The 21,119-nt window shown below is 46.1% G+C and overlaps 1 protein-coding gene across 3 annotated transcripts in view; it reads left to right on the top strand.

The window, feature by feature from the left end:
* F2RL1 (F2R like trypsin receptor 1) overlaps positions 1-18,499 on the top strand; it is a 29,987-nt gene extending 11,488 nt beyond the window's left edge. Inside the window, exons 2-4 of one of the 3 annotated variants that reach the window (XM_086323179.1) lie at positions 2,974-3,086; positions 6,291-6,384; positions 16,191-18,499. In XM_086323179.1, the coding sequence (XP_086179305.1) occupies positions 16,385-17,296 (912 nt within the window). In that variant the 5' untranslated portion in view covers positions 2,974-3,086; positions 6,291-6,384; positions 16,191-16,384 and the 3' untranslated portion in view covers positions 17,297-18,499. Of the gene's footprint in view, positions 1-2,973; positions 3,087-6,290; positions 6,385-9,230; positions 9,379-16,190 lie in introns of those variants that run through there. The other 2 variants (XM_086323177.1, XM_086323178.1) reach the window with 2 other exon arrangements.
* The last annotated feature ends 2,620 nt before the right edge of the window (positions 18,500-21,119 follow it).

Here is a 21,119-nt window from a genome sequence, read left to right as displayed (position 1 = left end):
AGAATGTATGCAAATATTTACTGATCCTGTGCTTAGATTATGCTTCAGAATCGCAGTTCCCCATCTCTTAGATTCTTTTCAGCTCCATGGAAAATCTTTTCCCCTACATTGCTCCTTTTTCTGTTTTATAATTTTATTTGTTGGCTTATTGTTGGCTGTGCTGGGTCTTCCCGCGGTAAGGGCTTTTCTCTAGTTGCGGGGAGCGGGCGCTGCTTTCTAGCTCGGTGCACAGGCTTCTCATCGCAGCGGCTTCTCATCGCAGCGGCTTCTCTTGCTCAGGAGCACGGGCTGCCGGGTGCTTGCGCTTCAGTAGTTGCGGTACTTGGGCTCCAGGGCACAGGCTCAGTAGTGGTGGTGCTCGGGCTTAGTTGCTCTGAGGCATGTGGCATCTTCCTGAACCACGGATCGAACCCATGTCTTCTGTACTGGCAGGCAGATTCTTTACCACTGAGCTGCCAGGAAAGCCCTACTTTACTCCTTGAGTAAGTAAATATTAAAATCAGGGCAGGATAATCAAATTTAGTAGAGATTTTTAAAAACAATTATACCCTTTGCTGGTGAAAATGTGGATGGACATAGATACACCGCTAATGGGACTATATACATTGTTTCTGAAGGGTAATTTCATGATAATCATTAAAAGCTTTTAAAATAAACACAAATTTTTTGATGTAGCAGATCTACCCATTTCTAAAAATATTTTTTCCTAAAGGAATAGTCTGAGACTGCAGAAAAAAAATGTACATATCAGAATATGTTTATCTGTTATTTAAAACACAGTAACAAAAACTTGAAGTAGTATGGATAGTCCATAACAGGCTAAAAAAGGAGTATACTGAGAAGATGAAACCATCTGTAGTAACCAAAAATGGTGCTAAGGAAGACTATTTAGACTTTGGGAAGATGTTCCTGTGTTGATGAGTGGGGAAAACTAAGAAGAAAAAGAGTTAGGCAGTGTAATCTAATCTGGTTTTTGAAAAGATAGCTCTAACTAGAAAGACTGTAGATCCAATTGTTAAGAGCAGGTATCTGGATTCTTTCTTCCTCTTCCCCTTCCTTCCTCTCTCTCTCTCCCCTCCCTTCGTTTAATACAAAACGGCAATACCGTCGTTTTTTTTTTTTTTTTTTTTTTACAGTAAACTTAGTAAGCATGCGTAATCAGTAAAGCAAAGCATTTCTTCTTTAGATGAGACTGTAAGAATGAGTCCCTACAAGAGGTGGGTGGAGCTCGTGGTAGACTGGAAGCGAACAGGGAACAACTAGTCTACGAAATTGCATTGCGAAACAACTGTATTCTGGGACTGAATGTCTTTTTTTTTTTTTGCCAGTTTATCTAAAGAGGATATTGTAATAGATTCAAGGAAAGTCAGCAGTTAGTCTTCTTCAAATTGGGCTGCGGTTCTCATTCCTGGTGATTAGACCTGATTCCTCCAGGCAGACACTAAAGCCCTCTCTGGAGTGGTCGTCTGTCCTTGGCACCGCCCTCTAGTCCCACAGACAGCCTGGAGCTGCCCCGCCCTGGACTCTCGCTCCCCACTCTTTCCGCTTTTTTTTTTTTTTTTTACTCTTTCCGCTTATCTCTGAGGAATTAGTCTTCTTCAACTCATCCACCATAGCTGGGTGAGGGGGGTGGGGTGTTTTAGAAGCCCTCTGGCATGAGGAAGGGAGACCCTGAGGGTTGCCTCACCCAGTCACTCAGCTCATCATCAGTGAAACCGAGGGGTCTGGATGGGAGTCAAAGGTTGGAGCCTTAAAGGAGGTCTCTCAGCTTCCCACATGCTTGCTAGACCCAAAGAAGTAAATCCAAATGATAGTATTTTCAGGCATTAGCAACCAACTACTGTTTAGGCTTATGATCTTTGGGATTTGGGGGTTTTTTTTTTCTTCTTTTTTTAACTTTTCAGATTTTTTTGTTTCTGTCAAACAATAAAATATTTTTAAGGAAAAATGTTGCAAGGCTTTTAAGCAGGGCTTTGGTGTGGTTGGACTGCATATCACTGGGAGGAATGTTAACAGAAATGCAGCCCTATCTTACCTTTCTGAAAAGGGATTATGCTGGAGCAGAGCTGGCATCCACATGTCTTGAAGAGCCAGGTGAAGGCATCCATGCCAGTGATTCCCTAAGGAGACAGGCACACGACAGGGCTGAGGCAGGAGAGCCGTGGTCATACCGCTTGGTGATTAGACAGTGGGATGGGCTGTGAGGTGCAGTACGGTCCTCTGTGGGCAGCATTTGCAGGAGTGACTCCTCCTTCTCCCATTTCCCTCCTCCTACAACTCCTGCCCGATTTAGTCTTTTATTTTGGTGCCAGCGAGGCCACCCCGTCAATTTCAGTGATGTGAAGATAGGCCGAGAAAGGATGGTTTGACCTTCAATGCTCTTAGGATGAAATCCAAGGTCTTTTTCATGGTTTCCCTGATAGTTCAGTTGGTAAAGAATCTGCCTGTAAGTCAGGAGACCCCGGTTCAATTCCTGGGTCAGGAAGATCCCCTGGAGAAGGGAAAGGATACCCATTCCAGTATTCTGGCCTGGAGAATTCCATGGACTGTTTAGTCCATGGGGTCACAAAGTCGGACACGACTGAGCGACTTTCACATTCACTTTTCTTGGTAAACAGATGCCTTTCATAGGTGAATCTTGCCTACTTTTCTAGTTCTATCGCGGGCCCCTTTCCTTCACATTCTGCTGGTTTCTACTACAGTGTTCCTCAAACTTACCACACTTTGATACCGTGCTTTCCCTCAGGGGCCTGTCTCTACCCCGTCATGCCTGGGGTAACAGAGAGAGACTGGATAACTGTCCACTCAACTCCATTTCCCCCTTCCTTGTGGGCACACAGCCTGCCTCGCAGCGAGCTGTGACCATGTGCCTGAGCTCTGGCCAATGAAATATAGAAATGATTGTGGGCCACTTTCAGGCCAGAGCTGTGGAAACTGAACATGAAGAATCCTTCCGGCTCTTTCCTTCTGCAGAGCCCTTGGAAGCCATGAGTTGAAGATGGCAGAACCCCAAGCTGGGAGAAGCCTGGCTCACTTACCCACACTTGAAGGAGAATCTTCCACCAAACGCAGACTTGGCTTTGGCTGTATGTAAGAAAGGAACGTCTATTTCAGTGAAATGTTAAGATTTGGAGATTTAACCTGTTACAGGAGTTACCCTCTCTGTAAATCATTTACCTAGGGAACTATTCATCCTTCAAAGCTCTTTTCAGATGACCCCGCCTTCAGGAAGCTTTTTCTGATGACCCCAGGAGAGAGTCATTCTTTCTCCAGTATCAAAGCCCTTCAACAATGCATCCCTCTCCCAGACCCCCCACCCTCAGACCTTGACTTGCAAGTCTCACTTCACATTTGAGCATCCACACAATGGAGGTGGAGATAGGGATCTTGGCAATCCTAGCTTCTAGCGGAGCGAGTGAAAGATAGTAGGTGAACAATATATAAGAACTCAACTATTCACAAGTATTTGTTGAACTCATTCTATTGTTCCAGCACTGAGAACACAGGAGTGGACAAAACAGATTAAAAATCTCTGTCCTCTGCATTTTAAAGGTTGACTTTCATAGTGCTTTAGATATTTGCCTTTCTGCATTTTAAGAAAAGTGATTTAAACTGGGACTCAAATAATAACATTTGAGATGTTATAGAGATAAGTATATCAGAAGCAGTTGCCAGCACTGGATAATGTTACTCTATAAATACTTTTTAAAATGCCACAAAGGAAAACAAAACAAAACAACTCTGTACTCATGGAGTTTACATTGCAGTGGGGGAGCTAGGTAATAAGTAAATACACGCAGAACAGCAATGTCGGGGATCCATGCCATGGAGGAAAATAAAACACGGAGGAAGGAGGGGGAGTATAGGATGGGGCCTTCTTAGAAGGTGCCCCTGGGAAGAGGGCATGTTAGCAAATACCTGGAGGAAGTGGGGACTGGAGCTATGTGGGTGTCTGAGGGAAAAGCAATCCAGGCACTGATACGGCAAGCGGGTGTGTGTGGCTGGAGCAGAATGAGTGGGGGAACAGAGAAGATGAAGTCAAGGGGGTTGTGTTTGGAGGGCGACGGGGGAGGGCGGATGTGTAAGGCTTGGACAGGCTTTGGTTTGTACTCAGAGGGAAGTGGGGAGCTACTTCAGTCTTTTACGTGAGGAAGTGATCTGAGCTGACACACAGCTTCACAGGTTCACTCTGGCCGCTGTGCTGAGAGAAGACTGTACAGAGGCATATGGGTAAAAGGACAGAGATAAGTCACAAGGCCATTGCCATAATCCAGATAAAAGATAAAGGTCACCTTAACCAGGGTGGTATTTTGGGTATATTTTCAAGGTAGGGTTTGCTGATACAATGTGGGATATAAGAAGTCACAGATGATTCCAGGATTTCTTTCTTGCTCTATCTATTTACTTACAGCTGTGCTGAGTTTCACACACAGCAAGCGTGGGGGCTACTCTTCTTGCAGTATTCAGGCTTCTCCTTGTGGTGGCTTCTCTCGCGTGGAGCACAGGCTCTATGTGCATGGACTCAGCGGTTGCTCGGGCACAGGCTTAGTTGCTCCATGGCATGTGGGATCTTCCCGGACCAGGGATTGAACCCGTGTCCCCTGCATTGGCCAGTGGATTGTTAACCATTAGGCCACCAGGGAAGCGCACTCCAAGATTTTTGATCTGAGCAACTGGAGGGATGGCACTGCAATTTAAGGAGATGGGAAGACTATGAGCGAGTGAGGTGAGTTAGGAATTTAGTTTTGAACTTAGGTTTGACATGCCTACGGTCACGTCCAACTGGAGATAAGCAGTAGCTGAATGGATATGTGTCTAGAAAGGAGAAACCTGGGGTAGAGATACAAATTTGGGAGTTGTCAGCATAAAGATGGTATTTAAAACCATAGGATTAGATTAGATCACCCAAGGCAATAAGTGAATTTATTGAAGTGAAGTCCAAGGACAAACTCAGGGGTCCTACTCCAGAATGCAGAATTGAGGAAGGTAAGTGAGAACCAGAAGAGAGTCAACCCCTTCTGAGTTGCCAGGGAGACAGGAGGAGAATCAAGGAGTGTTGCAGGAAGTCAAGGGAACATAGCATTTAAGGAAAGAAAGATCATTTATGCCAAACTCCTAGTCCAGTTGAGTAATATTAAGACTGAGAATTGACCAAAGGATTTACCATGTGAAGGTCATTCCTTATCTTGTCCTCAATGTTTCGTCAATGAACGAGTGAGTGAATGAATGTTAATGTTTCCTCCATCTATATTTGACCAGGACCCAAGAGTAGAGGGACTAAGTCTTTTTTTCTCCGGAAAGAGTTTGATCAGCTTGATAAATGACTGTAGAAATGATGGAATGAAATGGCTTTTCCCTCAGTGTCTCGCCTACCCCAGTTCCCACTTTATTTCCTTAGAACTGTAGGAGGTGGGAAGCTGCATGGAGTTCCCAGCCCCTGAAAGCCAGCCTCTCTGGAATTGCCTGTGGTCATTTCTCTGTACTATTGCACACAGCCAGGTCATTTGGGCAGAAGAGTCAACAAAAATCAGAAGACAAACACTCTAGTCTACGTCACAAGGAAACATCTGCAGACTGACTTGAAGGCATGTAGTCAGGCCTCTGGGAAAAACCACATTCTTGAGATCCTTAACCTGTGGTACTGTTCAGTAAAAATATTTTCTTGGAAATTTTGACAATTCAAGGCATAGTTCCATAAAATCCTAATGAAAATTTAAGCTGAGGACAGCTGGCCTTTGATGCATTGGAAAAAGGAAGATTTCCCCCCTAGGGCAGTCATTCTGCAGTGGCTCCCATTTCATGAGAATTTACTGTGTACCAGGAACTGTGCTAACTGGACACAGAGCAAACCCGAGTCTTCACGAACAGCCTATAAGAATAGTACTATTATTACCTTCAGATTATAGATGTCATATATCACAGATGATTCAATGGAGGCTTGAAGGGGTCTCGTGGGACTGAGTATCTTCGCCAGTGAAGGACCCTCGGGAGTGACCTGTTCGCCATCAAGAGATCTTACTCCTGGACAGATGAGGAAGGCCCTGGTGCTGCTTCTAGAAGTCAGCTTTTCCTGGGAGGAAAAGAGGGCACAGCGGTGTGGCCCTGGGAAGCAGCATCCTGAGAGCTGGGGTACAGGTGGGGGGTATAAAGAAGACTCCTGAAAGAAAGGAAGGAAACAAAACACGGTCACAATTTATTTTATCCTAAGGTACTTTTCAACTAAAAAAAAAAAATTGACCCTATCATTTTTTCTTTCTTCCCCCCACAACATATGGCTTGTGGGTTCTTAGTTCTGTGACCAGGGATTGAACTGGGGCCATCAGCAGTGAGAGCACAGTCTTAACCACTGGACCACCAGAAAATTCCCTTGATTCCACTTTATAGGTAAGTGGAATGCCCTCTCCACTTAGAGAGGGTAAGTAGTAAAATTTATCCCAAGTCACATATACCTGGATGGTGAAAGACCAAATTTTGCCCTCAGGGTTATATGGTTTCAGAGGCCGAGCTCTTTCCACATTCCCAAAAGAACTCCAGACAATAACAATGAGAGGTTCCTAAGATGTGGGGCTACTGAAAGGCACCCATTAAAAAGAACTGTGTCACTCACTGGACAGCCTCTCCTAGCCCCTCTTGTCTGTGTGTGTGCTGGGAAGCAGTCCATTCCCGTTATTCAGGGAGCAATTACTCCATTCTGTGGTCCAATCAGGACCATTTGCTTCTCCACCTTTTCAACCATTTATTTTCCTGCTCCTGGGAGCTCTGTCAGGGCAGAGGGCAGAGGCAGAATGCTAACCCTTTACTTAGGGAAATGTGGGGGAAATGTCTTCTTGGCCATATGGTTGAAACAACTGGCTAACGTGATATTTTAAAAAATAATTTTGTTTATGAGTTTATGGTTGTCCTAGGTCTTCGTTGCTGTTTGGCTTTTGTGGTTATTCTTTGTTGCAGCATGCAGGCTTCTCATTGTGGTGGCTTCTCTTGTTGCAGAGCACAGGCTCCAGGGCGCACCGGTTTCAGTAGCTGCGGCTCGTGGACTCCGTAGTCGCGGCTCCCAGGCTCTAAAGCACAGGCTCAATGGTTGTGGTGCACGGGCTTAGTTGCTCCGAGACACGTGGGATCTTCCTGGATCAGGGATCAAACCCGTGTCTTCTACATTGGCAGGCGGATTCCTTACCACTGAGCCACCGGGGAAGCCCCTAACATGACATTTTATACAATTTTGTCTGCCTGAATCATTTGGAACCCTATTAATTGGTCCCACGGTAGGTTCAGCAAGAGGCCATACTCAGAACACAGGGCCTTTATTAGATGTAAGCTCCATCCTAGAAACTCACAGGCCCACGATGGAGTGAGTTCAGTTTACATTTGTTCAGTTATGTTCAGGTGACATCACTGACAGCTGACTCACCAAACTGGTCTTCTAGAAAGAACCATGGACTCCCAGGGCTCAAGACGCTCAAGAGGCGTCCTGGACTCCTCAGCCTGCCCCTGATCCTCGTAGGGAATGGCCTCTCCAACCTGCAGGACACACGCCCTGGTCCTTTGCTGCAAGTCCTACAGTGACGTGGCCTTAACCTCACCAGGCAGCCCTAGGGACTGGGGCTGTTTTTGTTTGTTTGTTTTGATTTGGCCTCACCTGACAGCTGGTGGGGATCTTAGCTCCCCGACCAGAGACTGAACCCCAGCCATGGCAGTGAAAGAGCCGAGTCTAACCGATGGACTGCCAGAGAATCACACCTGTTACAAAACCTCTTTCTACATTGAGCTGAAGTCAGTTCCCCACTGTGGCTCCTATTTCTGCTCTCTGGACCTACTCAGAGCATGTCTAATCCTCTCCTACATGCTAACTCTTCAAGACAGCACTCATGTTTCTCTTCTCTGCTCCTCCACTGCCCACGAGTTTAACTGAATTATAGTAAGCTTATTTTACCTTTTTAAAGCAAGTAAAAAGTAAGACTTAGCAATATAATGAAGGTGCTGTGCTCCATCCCAGTCTCTTACTCCGCCTCATGTCCTGTTAGGAATTCTGCACACAAACCTATAAATATGTGCTGAGTCGCTGTCTGACTTTATGTGACCTCATGGACGGCAGCCCGTCAGGCTCCTCTGTCCATGAGATTCTCCAGACAAGAATACTGGAATGGGTTACCACGCCCTTCTCCAGGGGATCTTCCCAACCCTGGGATCGAATTCCGCGTCTCTTACATCTCCTGCATTGGCAGGCAGGTTCTTTACCACTAGCGCCACTGGGAAGCCCTGCTTGTAAATATAAATGTTTATATAATTCTTTGGACTCTGGGCTCTCAATACAGAAAAGCCTCTGGCGGGAGCAGTGCCTAATAGAAGAAAGCAGAAGGCACAGACTCATGTTTCCATGTGATGGACATTTACAATCCGTGACTACCGCTGCGTGACTGTGGGCAGTTTGTTCAACCTTAATTCAGTTTCCTCGTCTGTAAAATGGGAATAATAGTTATTGCATGTTTTTTTTTTTTTTTTTTTTACATTCGGGGGATTAGACTGGGCTCCTGAATCATTTACACGTGGTACTTTAAGTAGCTGTTACAACTGTTTTCTCCCTCCCACTTCACAGACGGGGAAGGGCGCCTAGAAGGGGTGAGAGGTTTGTGAGGTTTATGAGGGGTCGCAGCTAGTTAACAGCAGAGCGGAAACTTAAACACAGATCCCTGATGACTCCGGCAGGCCCGGACCCCTGCCTGCTCCCCATCGTGTTGGCGGGGGCCCGCAGACGTCCATCCTGCCAGTGCAGACCTCATCCCACAGCGCTGACGACACTGGGAGGCCTCTACCAAGTACCCAACATAACTGCAGCGAGCCCGGGCCTTGGCTGTTTGCCCTTTAGGAAGGGCGGGGGATGGGGGTGGACAACGCCGGTTCCGCAGGAGTAATTCAAAATTAAAGGCGGTTTTCGGCCTTGCGCAGGCGCGGCGATCCCACGACGAGAGTGTTCCCAACCTTTCGAAGATTACAGCACAGTTTCTACGCGGCGGGTGCACCTCGGGCGTCGGGCCGGGGCGGGGCCCCGGACTCCAGGTCTCGGAACCGCCGGGCGGAGCAGTGCGTTCCGGCCCCTGGGCGTGGCCCCGCGCAGGTGCGGCGAGAGGCTCGAGTTTCACTGAAACTTATCCGGTTCTCGGGAGGCGTGCGCGCAGGCTCCAATCAGGGGCAGGCGGGAGGGTGGCTTCCTACCCCAGCCGAGCGGCGAGGGGGACTCAGTTTCAGGGCTGTGGTGGCGCCGGGCTCCCCGTCCGCCCGGCGTCGGCGCTGCTGGAAGGATGCGAAGCCCGAGCGCGGCGTGGCTGCTCGGGGGCGTCCTCCTGCTGGCGGCCTCTGGCTCCTGCAACCGCACCGTCCCAGGTGAGAGGCTCGGACCGGAGGGGTCGTGCTGCTCGGGAGCGGGGGTCTCGGGCGCCGTGGGCGGGAGGCGGACGCCGGGTGGATGCGCGAAGGGTGAGTGCGACCGTCGCCTCCTCCTTCCCGCACTCGGCGGCTCAGCTCCCGGCTTCGGAGCGGGGGTCTCCGGGGCCCCAGCTGGGACCACCAGCAGGGGCTGAAGCCTGGGGAGGCGAGCGGAAGAGAGCGGGGTGCTCGCGTCTACAGAGGCCCCGGGGGGCTGAGTCCCTCGGGCGCCCCCGCTTAGGTTTCTTTGCAAACACTAGTCATTAAGGAGCTTTCGCACACTTTTCAGATTCTTTCCTGTCTAGTCCTGCGCGACCTGCGGAGTTAGCGGGTTGAGAGCGGGATGGAGCCCGCGCGGCCTGGGAACTTTCTGAGTCGCTTTCTGAGCCTCCTCCAACTTTTGGAGGCCCCTCTTTGGGGTCGGCCCTCGTCATTCAACCCGCCTCCCCTTCTCCGGGGCCGCCAGCTCCTCTGGGACGGTTCGTGGCCCGAGTGGGGAAGCCAGGGCCGGGCCCCGTTGGTTCTTCGGGTGCCAGGCGCTCGCCCCGGGTTGTAGGCCAGTCGAACAGGTGAACGAATGGAACTTCTTGAACCCTGCTTTACATTCGACCAGGTGACCTCTGGGCCCCGGGTTTCCCGGCCCTTCCGTGCCACACTGGCTGGCTGCCACAGGTCCGAAGGCCCGAGGCTGCCCGCCCCGGGCACGGAAGTACCCGGGAGCCGTCCCTGGGGGCGCGCAGGTACCAGCTTGTGCGCCGCAGCCGGTGCCCGGGGGTGTGCTCGGACTTGTCAGGAGGGAGGGGGAATCTCCAGGGCTGAGCTGCTCTCCCAGGGCGCGGGCGCTCTTAGGCCGGGTATTGCCTTCAATTCAGTTCAGTCGCTCAGTCGTGTCCAACTCTTTGCGACTCCATGGACTGCAGCACGCCAGGCTTCCCTGTCCACCAACTCCCGGGGCCTACTCAAACTCATACTGTGATGCTAACAGATGGCGAGCCTTAAAAGGGAAGTTTTTGTTTCCCTGCGAAATTTGTAGACCTGTTGTTAAGACAGGTTCTCACTTTTATCCTCTTCATGAAGACATTGTGAAAGAGCAAATCTCTGTGAATTTGAATCAGAAGAATGTGATTCTTTTCCTTCTGCAGTTACAGAAAAGGGTATTATTATGGTGGATACTTCAAAAACTACACCCCTGGTACACATTTTATTGTCAGCGTTAGAATAAAGATATTTATTTCCTGGAAGTACTGAAACTGTGATGAATACATGTCCCTTTACCGTTCTGTTTTTAAACTTACAAACTTAAAATTTAGGAGCAAGGTTTAGTATGTATAGACATCTTCTGTAAAATGTGAGGATGTGGATTCCTCTATTTTATGATCCAGACAATTCCAATAGGAAGCTTGCCTGAGTGTTTGGCTTGCTCTTGTTTACAAAGTGAGGGGCAGGAGCTGGGAGGATTTCTGAAGGATAAGGCGGACTTCATTTAACAACACAACAGATATCAAGTTAGTTGTTAAACAGAACTATTCACTATTGCACTTTTTTCCCTTCCACATACTTTTATTCCTTTTCAGGGTAACTTTGCTAAAGGGTCAGTTCAGTAACAGTGAGACTTTAGGTGGATGGAGCTTTCTTCACAACTTGAAAACTAAGCTGATTTTAATTAAGAAACATGGCATCACCAGTGTTTCTGACCTTCAGCACCTGTCTTTGCTCACCCCCTTCAGTCTGGCCCTCTTGTATCCCCCTCAGTTTGCAGCAAGACGCATCCTAGACTTTTCTTCCCAAAGGTTTTTCCCCCACACACTGCCTTATGGAAGGGAACTCAGCCTAGAGAGTAACCTTATCATTTCACAGATGGGGGCCGCTGAATTGAGGGGGAGAGGCAAGGAAAACTGTCCATCATACCCCTGCTTTCTTTTCTATCACAAGAGTGTGTATGTTAGTGGCTTGGCTCTTTGTGACCCCAAGGACTGTAGCCCTCCAGGTTCCTCTGTCCATGGAATTCTCCAGGCAAGAATACTGGAGAGGGTAGCTGTTCCCTTTTCTGGAGGATCTTTCTGACCCAGGGATAGAACCCCGGTCTCCTGCATTGCAGGTGGATTCTTTACCATCTGAGTGATGGATAGTTATTTCTGTAAATAGTTTTATCTCTCCCCCAACTGGATCACATACTCCAGGAGGCCAGGGACCCCTAATGGCACCTCCATCACACGGTTCAACACATCTCTTTCCCTAAAGGACCTCAGTAAATAGTGAATGAAAAATGAAGTAAAGGGACTGGCCCAGAGTTACCTGGCAGTTGATGGCAGTTTGGCATTTAAGTTGGCTTTTTTCAGGTACTTAATTCTTTCCACCGTGTCACAAGTCTAAGAAGTCCCCTGTAAAGCAGTCATTCCATTTTTCTTTTGGACATTGAAACTTGTGTTCCCTTTGTAATTGGTCATTAATGACACAAGCCGTATGTGATTACTGTAAAGGAAAAATAAGTCCAAAAAGGAGGCGGCATTAATTAAATCACCCTCATTACCCAAAGCATTGCTAAGATTTTGGTTTCTAGCCTTTCTAATGCTTTCATACATCCATGCACAAAATATGTATTCATAAATAGAGAAACAATTTTTGTACACCTATGTGTTTATATAAACATCAGTTGTCATTGCTCAGTCGCTAGGCTACGTCCGACTCTTTGCAGCTCCTCTGTCCTCTAATATCTCTTGGAGTTTGCCCAAATTCATGTCCACTGAGTTGGTGATGCTACCTAACCATCTCATCCTCTGCTGCCCCCTTCTCATTTTGCCCTCAGTCTTTCCCAGTATCAGGGTCTTTTCCAATGAGTAAAAGTAAACATCAGTAGTGAGTAAACATCAATGACCAAACATTAGTAGCATGTTAGTAAATATAAAACATTTTTAATGAATCTAAAATGTTACCAGTGGATGTATAATAATTTTTAACTGGTCCTCTGTTGATAGGCTCATGGGCTATTTTCCATGTTTTGTAATAAGAGAGGACACTGCAATGAACGTGAAGATGGGACCTTAAATTTGTGTTTGGTCACCTGCCTGACCTTGTAGTTACTAATTAATTTTGATAGGTGATGTTTTAGTGAAGTGCGTGTTTGACTTGCTTACGGTTTTATTAGCTGGGCAAATGTTGAGAGGAAAACAGTTCATCCTGAAAGAATACAAGAAATTTGACTAAAGTGTCCCTAGAGAGGGTACCAAGTAATGGAAGCTTTCCTTTTTTGATCTAGGCTCCCGAAGTTCAGAGCAAAAGGCTATTTGAGGGTGAGGAGGATAATAGGGGAAAGAACACAAGAGGAGAGTTTAAACAAATAAAGTAGCTACTCTGTACCTGCTTATGTTGGTGGGGGGTGGGCCACAGGAGGAAGCTTAATATAGCAAAGAGCAGGGAACGTTTGTAAAGTTAAAAGTGCAAATCAAAAAGGTTAAAAGTGAAACATCCCCGTTCTCTCCCTTCTTCACTCACAACAGACTTCTTTATGCAGAAATGCATGTGTTCCCTGCAGTAAGGAAGGCTCATACTCTACATGCTGTCCTACAGGTTTTTTTTTTTTTTTTCTGCAGGTTTTTTTAACCTATATGATCTAGTCATGGTCAATATAGGAAAATCTGCCCACACTTCTGTAGGGGGCACATTATTCATTGTATAAATGCCATAAATTACTGAACTCGCCTTTTTTGTTTTTCGATGGACATTGAAACTATCACTTTTGTTTTACCATGGTAAATAATATTCTAGTAAATATTCTTGTACATAGACTGTTTTTGTGTACTTTAGCTAGTATACATGCAGAACAAATTCCTGGCAGTAAGTCAGTGGGTCATAGGGCAAGCACACTTAAAATTTTTGATATTTTGCCAAATTGCCCTTCGAATAGATTACACCAGTTTACACGCCCCTGAAAAAGCAATCCAAATGACACAGAAGGGTGTAAAGGTAAAAAACAGTAAAATTCTCCCCTCCCCACCCATTTTACTCTAGAGATGGCCAGAGTCTATGGTGTAGTGGGTGTTTTCCTAGACTTCAGATTTGTTGACAAATTATAATTTTGTTATATAGATGGAAGCATATTATTCCACCAGGCGCTTTTTCAGTTGACACTATATTGTGACTGTCATTGCATTTCAGTGTTTATTAAGTAGCTCATCTTCACCCTGTAAAATAGAAAAGATGTTTTCTGGTTTACAGATGGGTTATAGAGTTAGAAGCTGAGATGGCACCCGTTCTAGACAAGTTCTGTGAGTTGAGGACCCTGTGTGAGGTAGAAGCCTGTGCCCTGTGCTTCAGGGCACTTTGAGCAGCAGCTCGACATTTACCAGTGTTAGTGCTGAGTAGTTCTAGCGCTGCTCAGTCACACCAACTGGCATGCTGGTTATGCTCTGCCACTGGGTTGATGGACACAGCTAATATGAATGGTGTTTTAGAGTGCAGTCATTCAGGGTTCTATGTGTGAATATTCTCAGGAAATCTTTCTCCTCACTCTTTGAATCCTTCCCTTTTTGTAGTATTTCTGGTTAATTTCCCCCCCCCCCCACCTTTATTTTAGTATCCTTACATAAAATAGTTTTTTATCTCTTTGCATGAACTTTTGTGACCTGGTGTATGTTTTTTTTTTTTATGGAAAATTCTAGACACATGAAGATAGAATGTTGCAGTGAATCCCTGGTACCCCTCAGTCAGCTTTAGTAATGACACCTCAGCCTACTTCCTGCCTTCCATCATTCTTTAACAGGTTTATTAAGATGTAACCTGCAAACCATACAGTTCACCTGTTTAAAGTCTATAATTCAATGCCTTTTAGACTATTCACAGATAATCTACCCATCGTCACAATCAACTTTAGAATATTTTTTTACCCTATAAGAACACTCCACCCTATTCCTTAGCCATCATCCCCCCAGTTTGCCCCATTCCCCAGCTCCTGGCAACCACTCATCTGTTTTTTGTCTGTGGATTTGCCTATTCAGAACATTTATTATAAATGGACTCCTACAACACATACTCCTGAGGCTTCTTTCAAAAGCATAATCTTTTCAAGCTTCACCTGTGTTGTAGCATGTATCAGTACTTCGTTTCCTTTTATTGCTAAGTCATGTTCCATTGTAGGCATAGACCACATTTTGTTTATCCATTCATCAGGTGATGGACATCTGGGTTATTTCTCCTTTGGGGCTCTGATGAATATTCTGTTCTTAACATTCCTGTACAGGTTTCTGTGTTTTCCTGTGTCCTGGGTGTATACTTAGGAGTAGGAATTGCTGGGTTATAGGGCAATTCTGTAGTGAACCGTTCGAGGAACTGCCAGATGGTTTTGCACAGTGACTGTCCCACTTTACCTTCCCACCAGCCGTGTCTTAGGTAGAAGAGGAAAAAATGATGACAACACATACAAGTTATCAGATAAGCTTGTGAGTAGGTTGAACATCTTTCCTGGTATAAACGTGTCATGGTGAAGGGCTGCTCTTCCCCAGAAATAAAGTCGGGGCCTTCTGTGTCTTTACATTGCCCCTCACTTTGTTCCGCAGGTCGATGGACACTTGGTTGGGGCAGGATGTAGGCTGGCCATGCCATTCATTCGTGATTTCTAAAGTTTAATTCATAATTTGGGGATGAAAGTAGAAGTTGTTAAAGCTTAGCATATTACTTGCTTAAATGTCAGAATACAAATTTGTCTGAACAGAAATCGTGTACCCAGCTGCCCAGTGACCTTGAGGTCAGAAGGCTTGCTGCCCGCTCTTCCCCATGGGCAGGTCTCCAGGAAGCCCTCAGAGAAGCGGGAGACCTGTGCCCTGGCTGAGGCTGTCCTTGTATCTAGAGAGACAGTGTGTCTGAACTCCTGGGAACCTCGCTGTGTTGGACTTTGGGCTAAGGAGTGAAGGGCCAGGCTGAGTTGTCTTGCAGCACAAATGAGATAGATGGCCATTATGAGAACAGTTGGAGACTAATGAGTGTGGACAGTTTGTAGAACTAAATGACATACTGTCAGTTTTTTCCGGGATTCATAGAAATCATTGTTATGTTGTACACATACTTCATAACCCTCCCATTAAAAAAAAAATACCCATTGTAAAGACACACACACACACACACACACCCCCCCCCCCCCACACACACACACACACACACCAGGGGGACTTCCCTAGTGGTCCGAAAGTTTAGACTTCATCTTTGAACGCAGGTGGTGCAGGTTCGATCCCTGGTCAGGGAGCGAAGATCCCATGTGCCACATGGCCAAAAAACCGAAACATAAAATAGAAGCAATATTGTAACAAATTCAGTAAAGACTTAAAAAATAGAAAATTAGGATTTAAAAAGATAACAACAGCAGGCACATAAATCCAGACCATAGAAATCCCAGTAATCCCACCACCCATCAAAAGCCCCCGGAAGCATTCTGGGTGCCCCTCCTCCTGTCTTCTTTCTCTTCCTTCACACAGTGCGGGAAACTTTCTTCATCTACCCTGCCCTGGAGAAAGGCAGGCCCGCCTAACACTGTCCTCTTGGGCTTCCGCCCGTTCTTGCTCAGTCGTTTCGCTTCTGCTGCTTTTTCTGCTCAGCTGCTGTCCTCCTTTTCTCCTCTGCCCGAGCTTTCCGGTGGTAACTGAAGTGCTGGGCACCATCTTGCCCGTGACCTTCCCACCGGCCGTTCTTTCTCTGAAGCGCTTGTGTTTGGACAAGCCAGCATCTCTGTGGAAACACTGATTTCTGTAATGACCCTTGTCCGCCTTGCCTTTCTTGTGCAGGAAACAAGTCTAAAGGAAGAAGCCTCATTGGTAACGTGGATAAGTCACCTGTGGTCACTGGCAGAGGCGTGACAGTGAAACCAGGCTTTTCCGTGGATGAGTTTTCTACCTCCGTCCTCACTGGAAAGCTGACTACTGTCTTTCTTCCAGTTGTCTACACGGTCGTGTTCGTGGTTGGTTTGCCAAGCAATGGCATGGCCCTGTGGGTCTTTCTTTTCCGAACAAAGAAGAAGCACCCCGCTGAGATTTACATGGCCAACCTGGCCTTGGCCGACCTCCTCTCGGTTACCTGGTTCCCTTTGAAGATCGCGTATCACATCCATGGCAACAACTGGATTTACGGGGAGTCTCTTTGCAAGGTGCTCATTGGCTTTTTCTACGGCAACATGTACTGCTCCATCCTCTTCATGACCTGCCTCAGCGTGCAGAGATACTGGGTTATCGTGAACCCCATGGTGCACCCCAAGAAGCAGGCAAACATTGCCATCGGCGTCTCTCTGGGAATATGGCTGCTCATTCTGCTGCTTACCATCCCCTTGTACGTCGTGAAGCAGACCTCCTATATCCGGGCCCTTAATATCACGACCTGTCACGACGTTTTGCCGGAGGAGGTGCTGGTGGGAGACATGTTCAATTACTTCCTGTCTCTGGCCATCGGAGTCTTTCTGTTCCCAGCTTTCCTCACGGCCTCGGCCTATGTGCTCATGATCCGGACCCTCCAGTCTTCTGCCATGGATGAGAGCTCAGGAAAGAAGAGGCGGAGGGCCATCAAGCTCATTGTCACCGTCCTGGCCATGTACCTGATCTGCTTCACTCCCAGTAACCTTCTGCTCGTGGTGCACTACTTCCTGATTAAGACCCGGGGCCAGAGTCACGTCTACGCCCTGTACATCGTGGCCCTCTGCCTCTCCACCCTCAACAGCTGCATCGACCCCTTTGTCTATTACTTCATTTCACAGGACTTCAGGGATCACGCCAAGAATGCCCTTCTCTGCCGGAGCGTCCGTACTGTAAAGCGGATGCAGGTATCCCTCTCGTCAAAGAAATTCTCGGGGAAATCCAGCTCTTACTCTTCAAGTTCAACCAGTGTCAAAGGCTCCTACTGAGTGGCCCGGTTCCTCAGTGGAAGTTCTGCTGGAAGTTTTGGAGCCTGCTTACCATTCCGGAGATGCTTCTGTTGTTTCTTAACCAAGTAGGTTTCACCACATACCATGTATATGCAGCACCTCTCAGGGTTGCTGGAAGCTTCCCTGTTTGCATGAGGAAAGTCCCCCAAATTCACAAGGAATGTCAGTTTCAGAATTTCTCTACTCAGGGGCTCCCAGAAATGGAACTGATCGAAGCAGACTTTTCAGATGGTGCAGAAAAGACAGAAACCCCATGATATGCAGAGACTAGTCTTGGCGTGAAGGCTTAAGTTTTTAGCTGCAACTATGTCTCTTTTACATCTGGGGTGGGTCCAGCTGTATTAGGGCTTCAGGGCCCTCAGAGAAGATCAGTACAGTTGACTGGCTATACAGATGAGGAAACTAAAGAGGTCGGGGAGCTGCCCCAAGTCAGGTTTCCAACCAACGGCAACAAGTTTGAATGGTGGGGTTCTTGTACCACTTTGTCAAAATCATTGTGTATCTTGTTTGAAAATGTAGACTTATTGTACTCAGGAATCAGAGCTCAGAGTCTGGGGCAGGGCCCAGGAACCTGCATTTTAACAAGTCTTTCTTACACTCCAGTGTTTGGGAACCTTTGGTCTGGGTACTGCTTCCACTTGACAAGGAGCCATGGCAATTTTTGAAAAATAAAGCAAAACAGAACATTTTGTGTCTCTTTCCCATCCAGTTCAGAACAAAGTCTGTTCATTGACTTATTGGGACTTCCAGTCATTTCTTTATTAATGCTTTGAGCTTTTGTATGTATCATTATCACTTCAAGGAAAATACAACGAGCATGTTAAATGTGCAAAAGCTAATTTTGTGTCTTTACTGACTTCAGTGAAATCTTCAGGTTGTCTGAATAGTAGATTTTTTTCACAACTAAGAGTTTACCACTTAGTATTTTTAAAAATTATCGTTGGACTATTTATTGCCAGTTTTGTTGACTTTTTGTCAAACATGAAATGATAAAGCCGTCTCTTGAGTTTGAACCACATCTGTTTGGAAAAGAACACTAAAATAGAGATGATTTGCAATGTATTTAAAGAGGTACTTAACTCCAAGCTGACTTTATGCAACTGTTGTATTTGTGACCTTTTAAAATAATTGTTTTACTGTATGATTGATTTATAAATAACACATGACTTTTATTTTTTATGACTTATCTCTGAATTGTGTGGTTTTTGCTTTCATTTTTGTTTTCGAGGAAGGGAGAGTAGGGAAACAAAGGTATCCCACTTCTAAGAAGAAATGAAAGTGATTCTCACATCTTATTTTTATGTAAAGAGGATCATATTGTACACATTGCCCTGTAATAATTATTTTTCTTTTAACTACATTTTAGAATTCACATGTCTGCATCTATGGATTGACCTCCATTTTTAAAGAATACAAGCTACTTACTATTTGGGGTGTATTGTGAGGTTTTAGGCATCTGGTCATTTCCATACCTATGGCTCCTGGAGTTGTTTCTCTCTCCCTCTCTTTTTTCCTCTGTTAAGACAGTGCCACACAGAACATCTGTATGTAGACATCTTTGTGAGTATTTCTGTAGGACGAGGGCTTCCCTTGTGGGTCAGCAGATAAAGAGTCTGCCTGCATTGTGGGAGACTTGGGTTTGATCCCTGGGTTGGGAAGATCCCCTGGAGAAGGGAACAGCTACCCACTCCAGTATTCTGGCCTGGAGAATTCCATGGATTGTATAGTCCATGGGGTCACAAAGAGTCAGACACGACTGAGTGACTTTCACTTTCATTGTAGGATGAGTTCCAGAAAGTAGAATGGCCAGGTCAAAAGTTGGGTGCTCATTTTAAATTTTGGTGACACTTGCCAAATGGCCTTCAGTAACGTATACTTCTACCAGAAAGTGTGTTTGCACTTATTTCCTGAAGTGCTCATCCATCAGTCTTCAGAAATGTTGAAAACGTCCGTTGCGTGAGTTCGTGCTGAAGCGGCACAGCCTCCCGCCTAGCAGGGCTGAGTTCTGACTCCATGATTTCTTTGTTTTGGTTTCCTGATTTGGTTTCCTGAGGAAGATGCTTCTCTGTGCCTCAGTTTCTTGTTTGTAAAATGTGGATTAGGATGAAACGTCTGGCACGTACTCATAAGTTTAGTGTCGCATTATTACTGTTCATCTCTGACGACTGACGTGATCTCATTTCTGGTCTGCCGCCGTTTGTGGCCAGATACACCCTGCCTTCCTTGCCCTCTCAGCTTTCAGTCTCCTAGCAGGCTGCCTCATGGTGGGCTTGCTCCCATTTTACAGGTGGGAAAGCAAAAGATGGTCTACCCAGGGTAAAAGCGAGCAGAAACAAGGGGCTCACAGGCTCATCCAGTGGAAAGCATTTTTTTGGTCTTTGCTATTTCTTTATTAGTCATTTTTATAATAACCTGCGGATAGTAAAAAAAAAAAAAAAATCAGTAAAAATATATAAAATGAAAAATGTACTTCTTTGCCACACATGTCCATTCTTATCTCACAAAGGTAACCAATTTTTATAATTGTTTATAGAAAAAATATATATAGTATGTAATACTTTTAAAATAAGAATGAATGTGTTTGTGTATGTAAGTACATATATGTGTATGTATATGCCAACTTCTAAATCAATTCACATGGATCTTCCTCAGTTTTTTCAGTGACTAGGTAGTTTTCTGCCTAGTGATTGATCATACTGAGTGATCATAATTTAATCCCCCCCAAAAAAAAAAAAAATAATTTAATCCCTACCCTATGGAAGTAGTGTTTTTCTTGGTTCATTTTCACCAGATCTGTGAATCTACGTGAAGAAGTGTACAAGAAATGATGTGGGAAATAGAATCATAAGAGTGTCTGCTGAATCAAATGCTCCTCTAACCGTGTTTGTTTCTCTTTCCTTTGAGGAGCGGCTCTCGAAGGCCCTGCCCTGCCTGGATCAGGTCCCTGCCAGGGCGGGAGGGGCAGGCGGGCGGGGGAACTCTGGCCCTGGGCTCGGGAGTGCCCTGGGTGTGCCTGTCTTCCCTCTGTGTTCCCCATTTTGCTGGGCTCTGATTTTGCTAAACTGCCTGACAATTTGCCTGTTGCACTCCCCTGGCTCTGGTGACTGAAGGAGGCTCTCTCAGTCTGAAAGCGAATGTGGATTCGTGTCCCCTTGTGCAAGACACGTGCTAAACCGAGTTGTTTGGGCATTTCTCTGTGTGCCATTTCGGTTGTTTGCAGCCGGAGTTTCAGAGGTAATTAAGTTCCCTGTTAGCAAGATTTCATCAATCCTGGGGCTATAATCTCATCAGTATGCATAGTTTAGTGATTGCAACTTTGTTCCTGCAACTTTTCCCCTTTGGAGACACTCACGAGGACTGGAATTTATCACTGAATCAAAGGTACAGTTTGCTACACTGTTCGCTGGTCTCATCAATTAAAACTGTGGGTCTGGGCTGCAGAGTTTGGTTGTTGTCTTAAAAAGTGAAGTTTCTGATGTTACACTAGTCAAAGGCACATGTTTAGTCCACCCCCACCGCTAATTCTGAAGAGGGAAAACCAAACTCAGGGCTCGGTCCTCCATTTTACCCCCAAGCCTTGGAAAGTCACTGAGATGGTTGTTCTGTTTAAATGTAAATCATTGGAGTCCCTCAGGTCACACTCTGGAAAATGTCTTTATTGAGGGAGAGCGTGCCGAATTCTGTGGTTTGAGTGTGAGCTGCCTTTGCCTTTACCTGTTAGTCAGCCTGTGGAATATTCCCAGTGTCCATCTTTACTGATGTGAAACTCGGCGTGACCAGCTATGGCTCACCACCTCTTGCA

Source organism: Bos grunniens, chromosome 10 (genome assembly GCF_055505025.1).
Source record: "Bos grunniens cultivar Pamir isolate PY7600 chromosome 10, Bosgru_T2T1.0, whole genome shotgun sequence".
NCBI lineage: Eukaryota > Metazoa > Chordata > Mammalia > Artiodactyla > Bovidae > Bos > Bos grunniens.
This window is presented reverse-complemented; position numbering and strand designations above follow the sequence as displayed.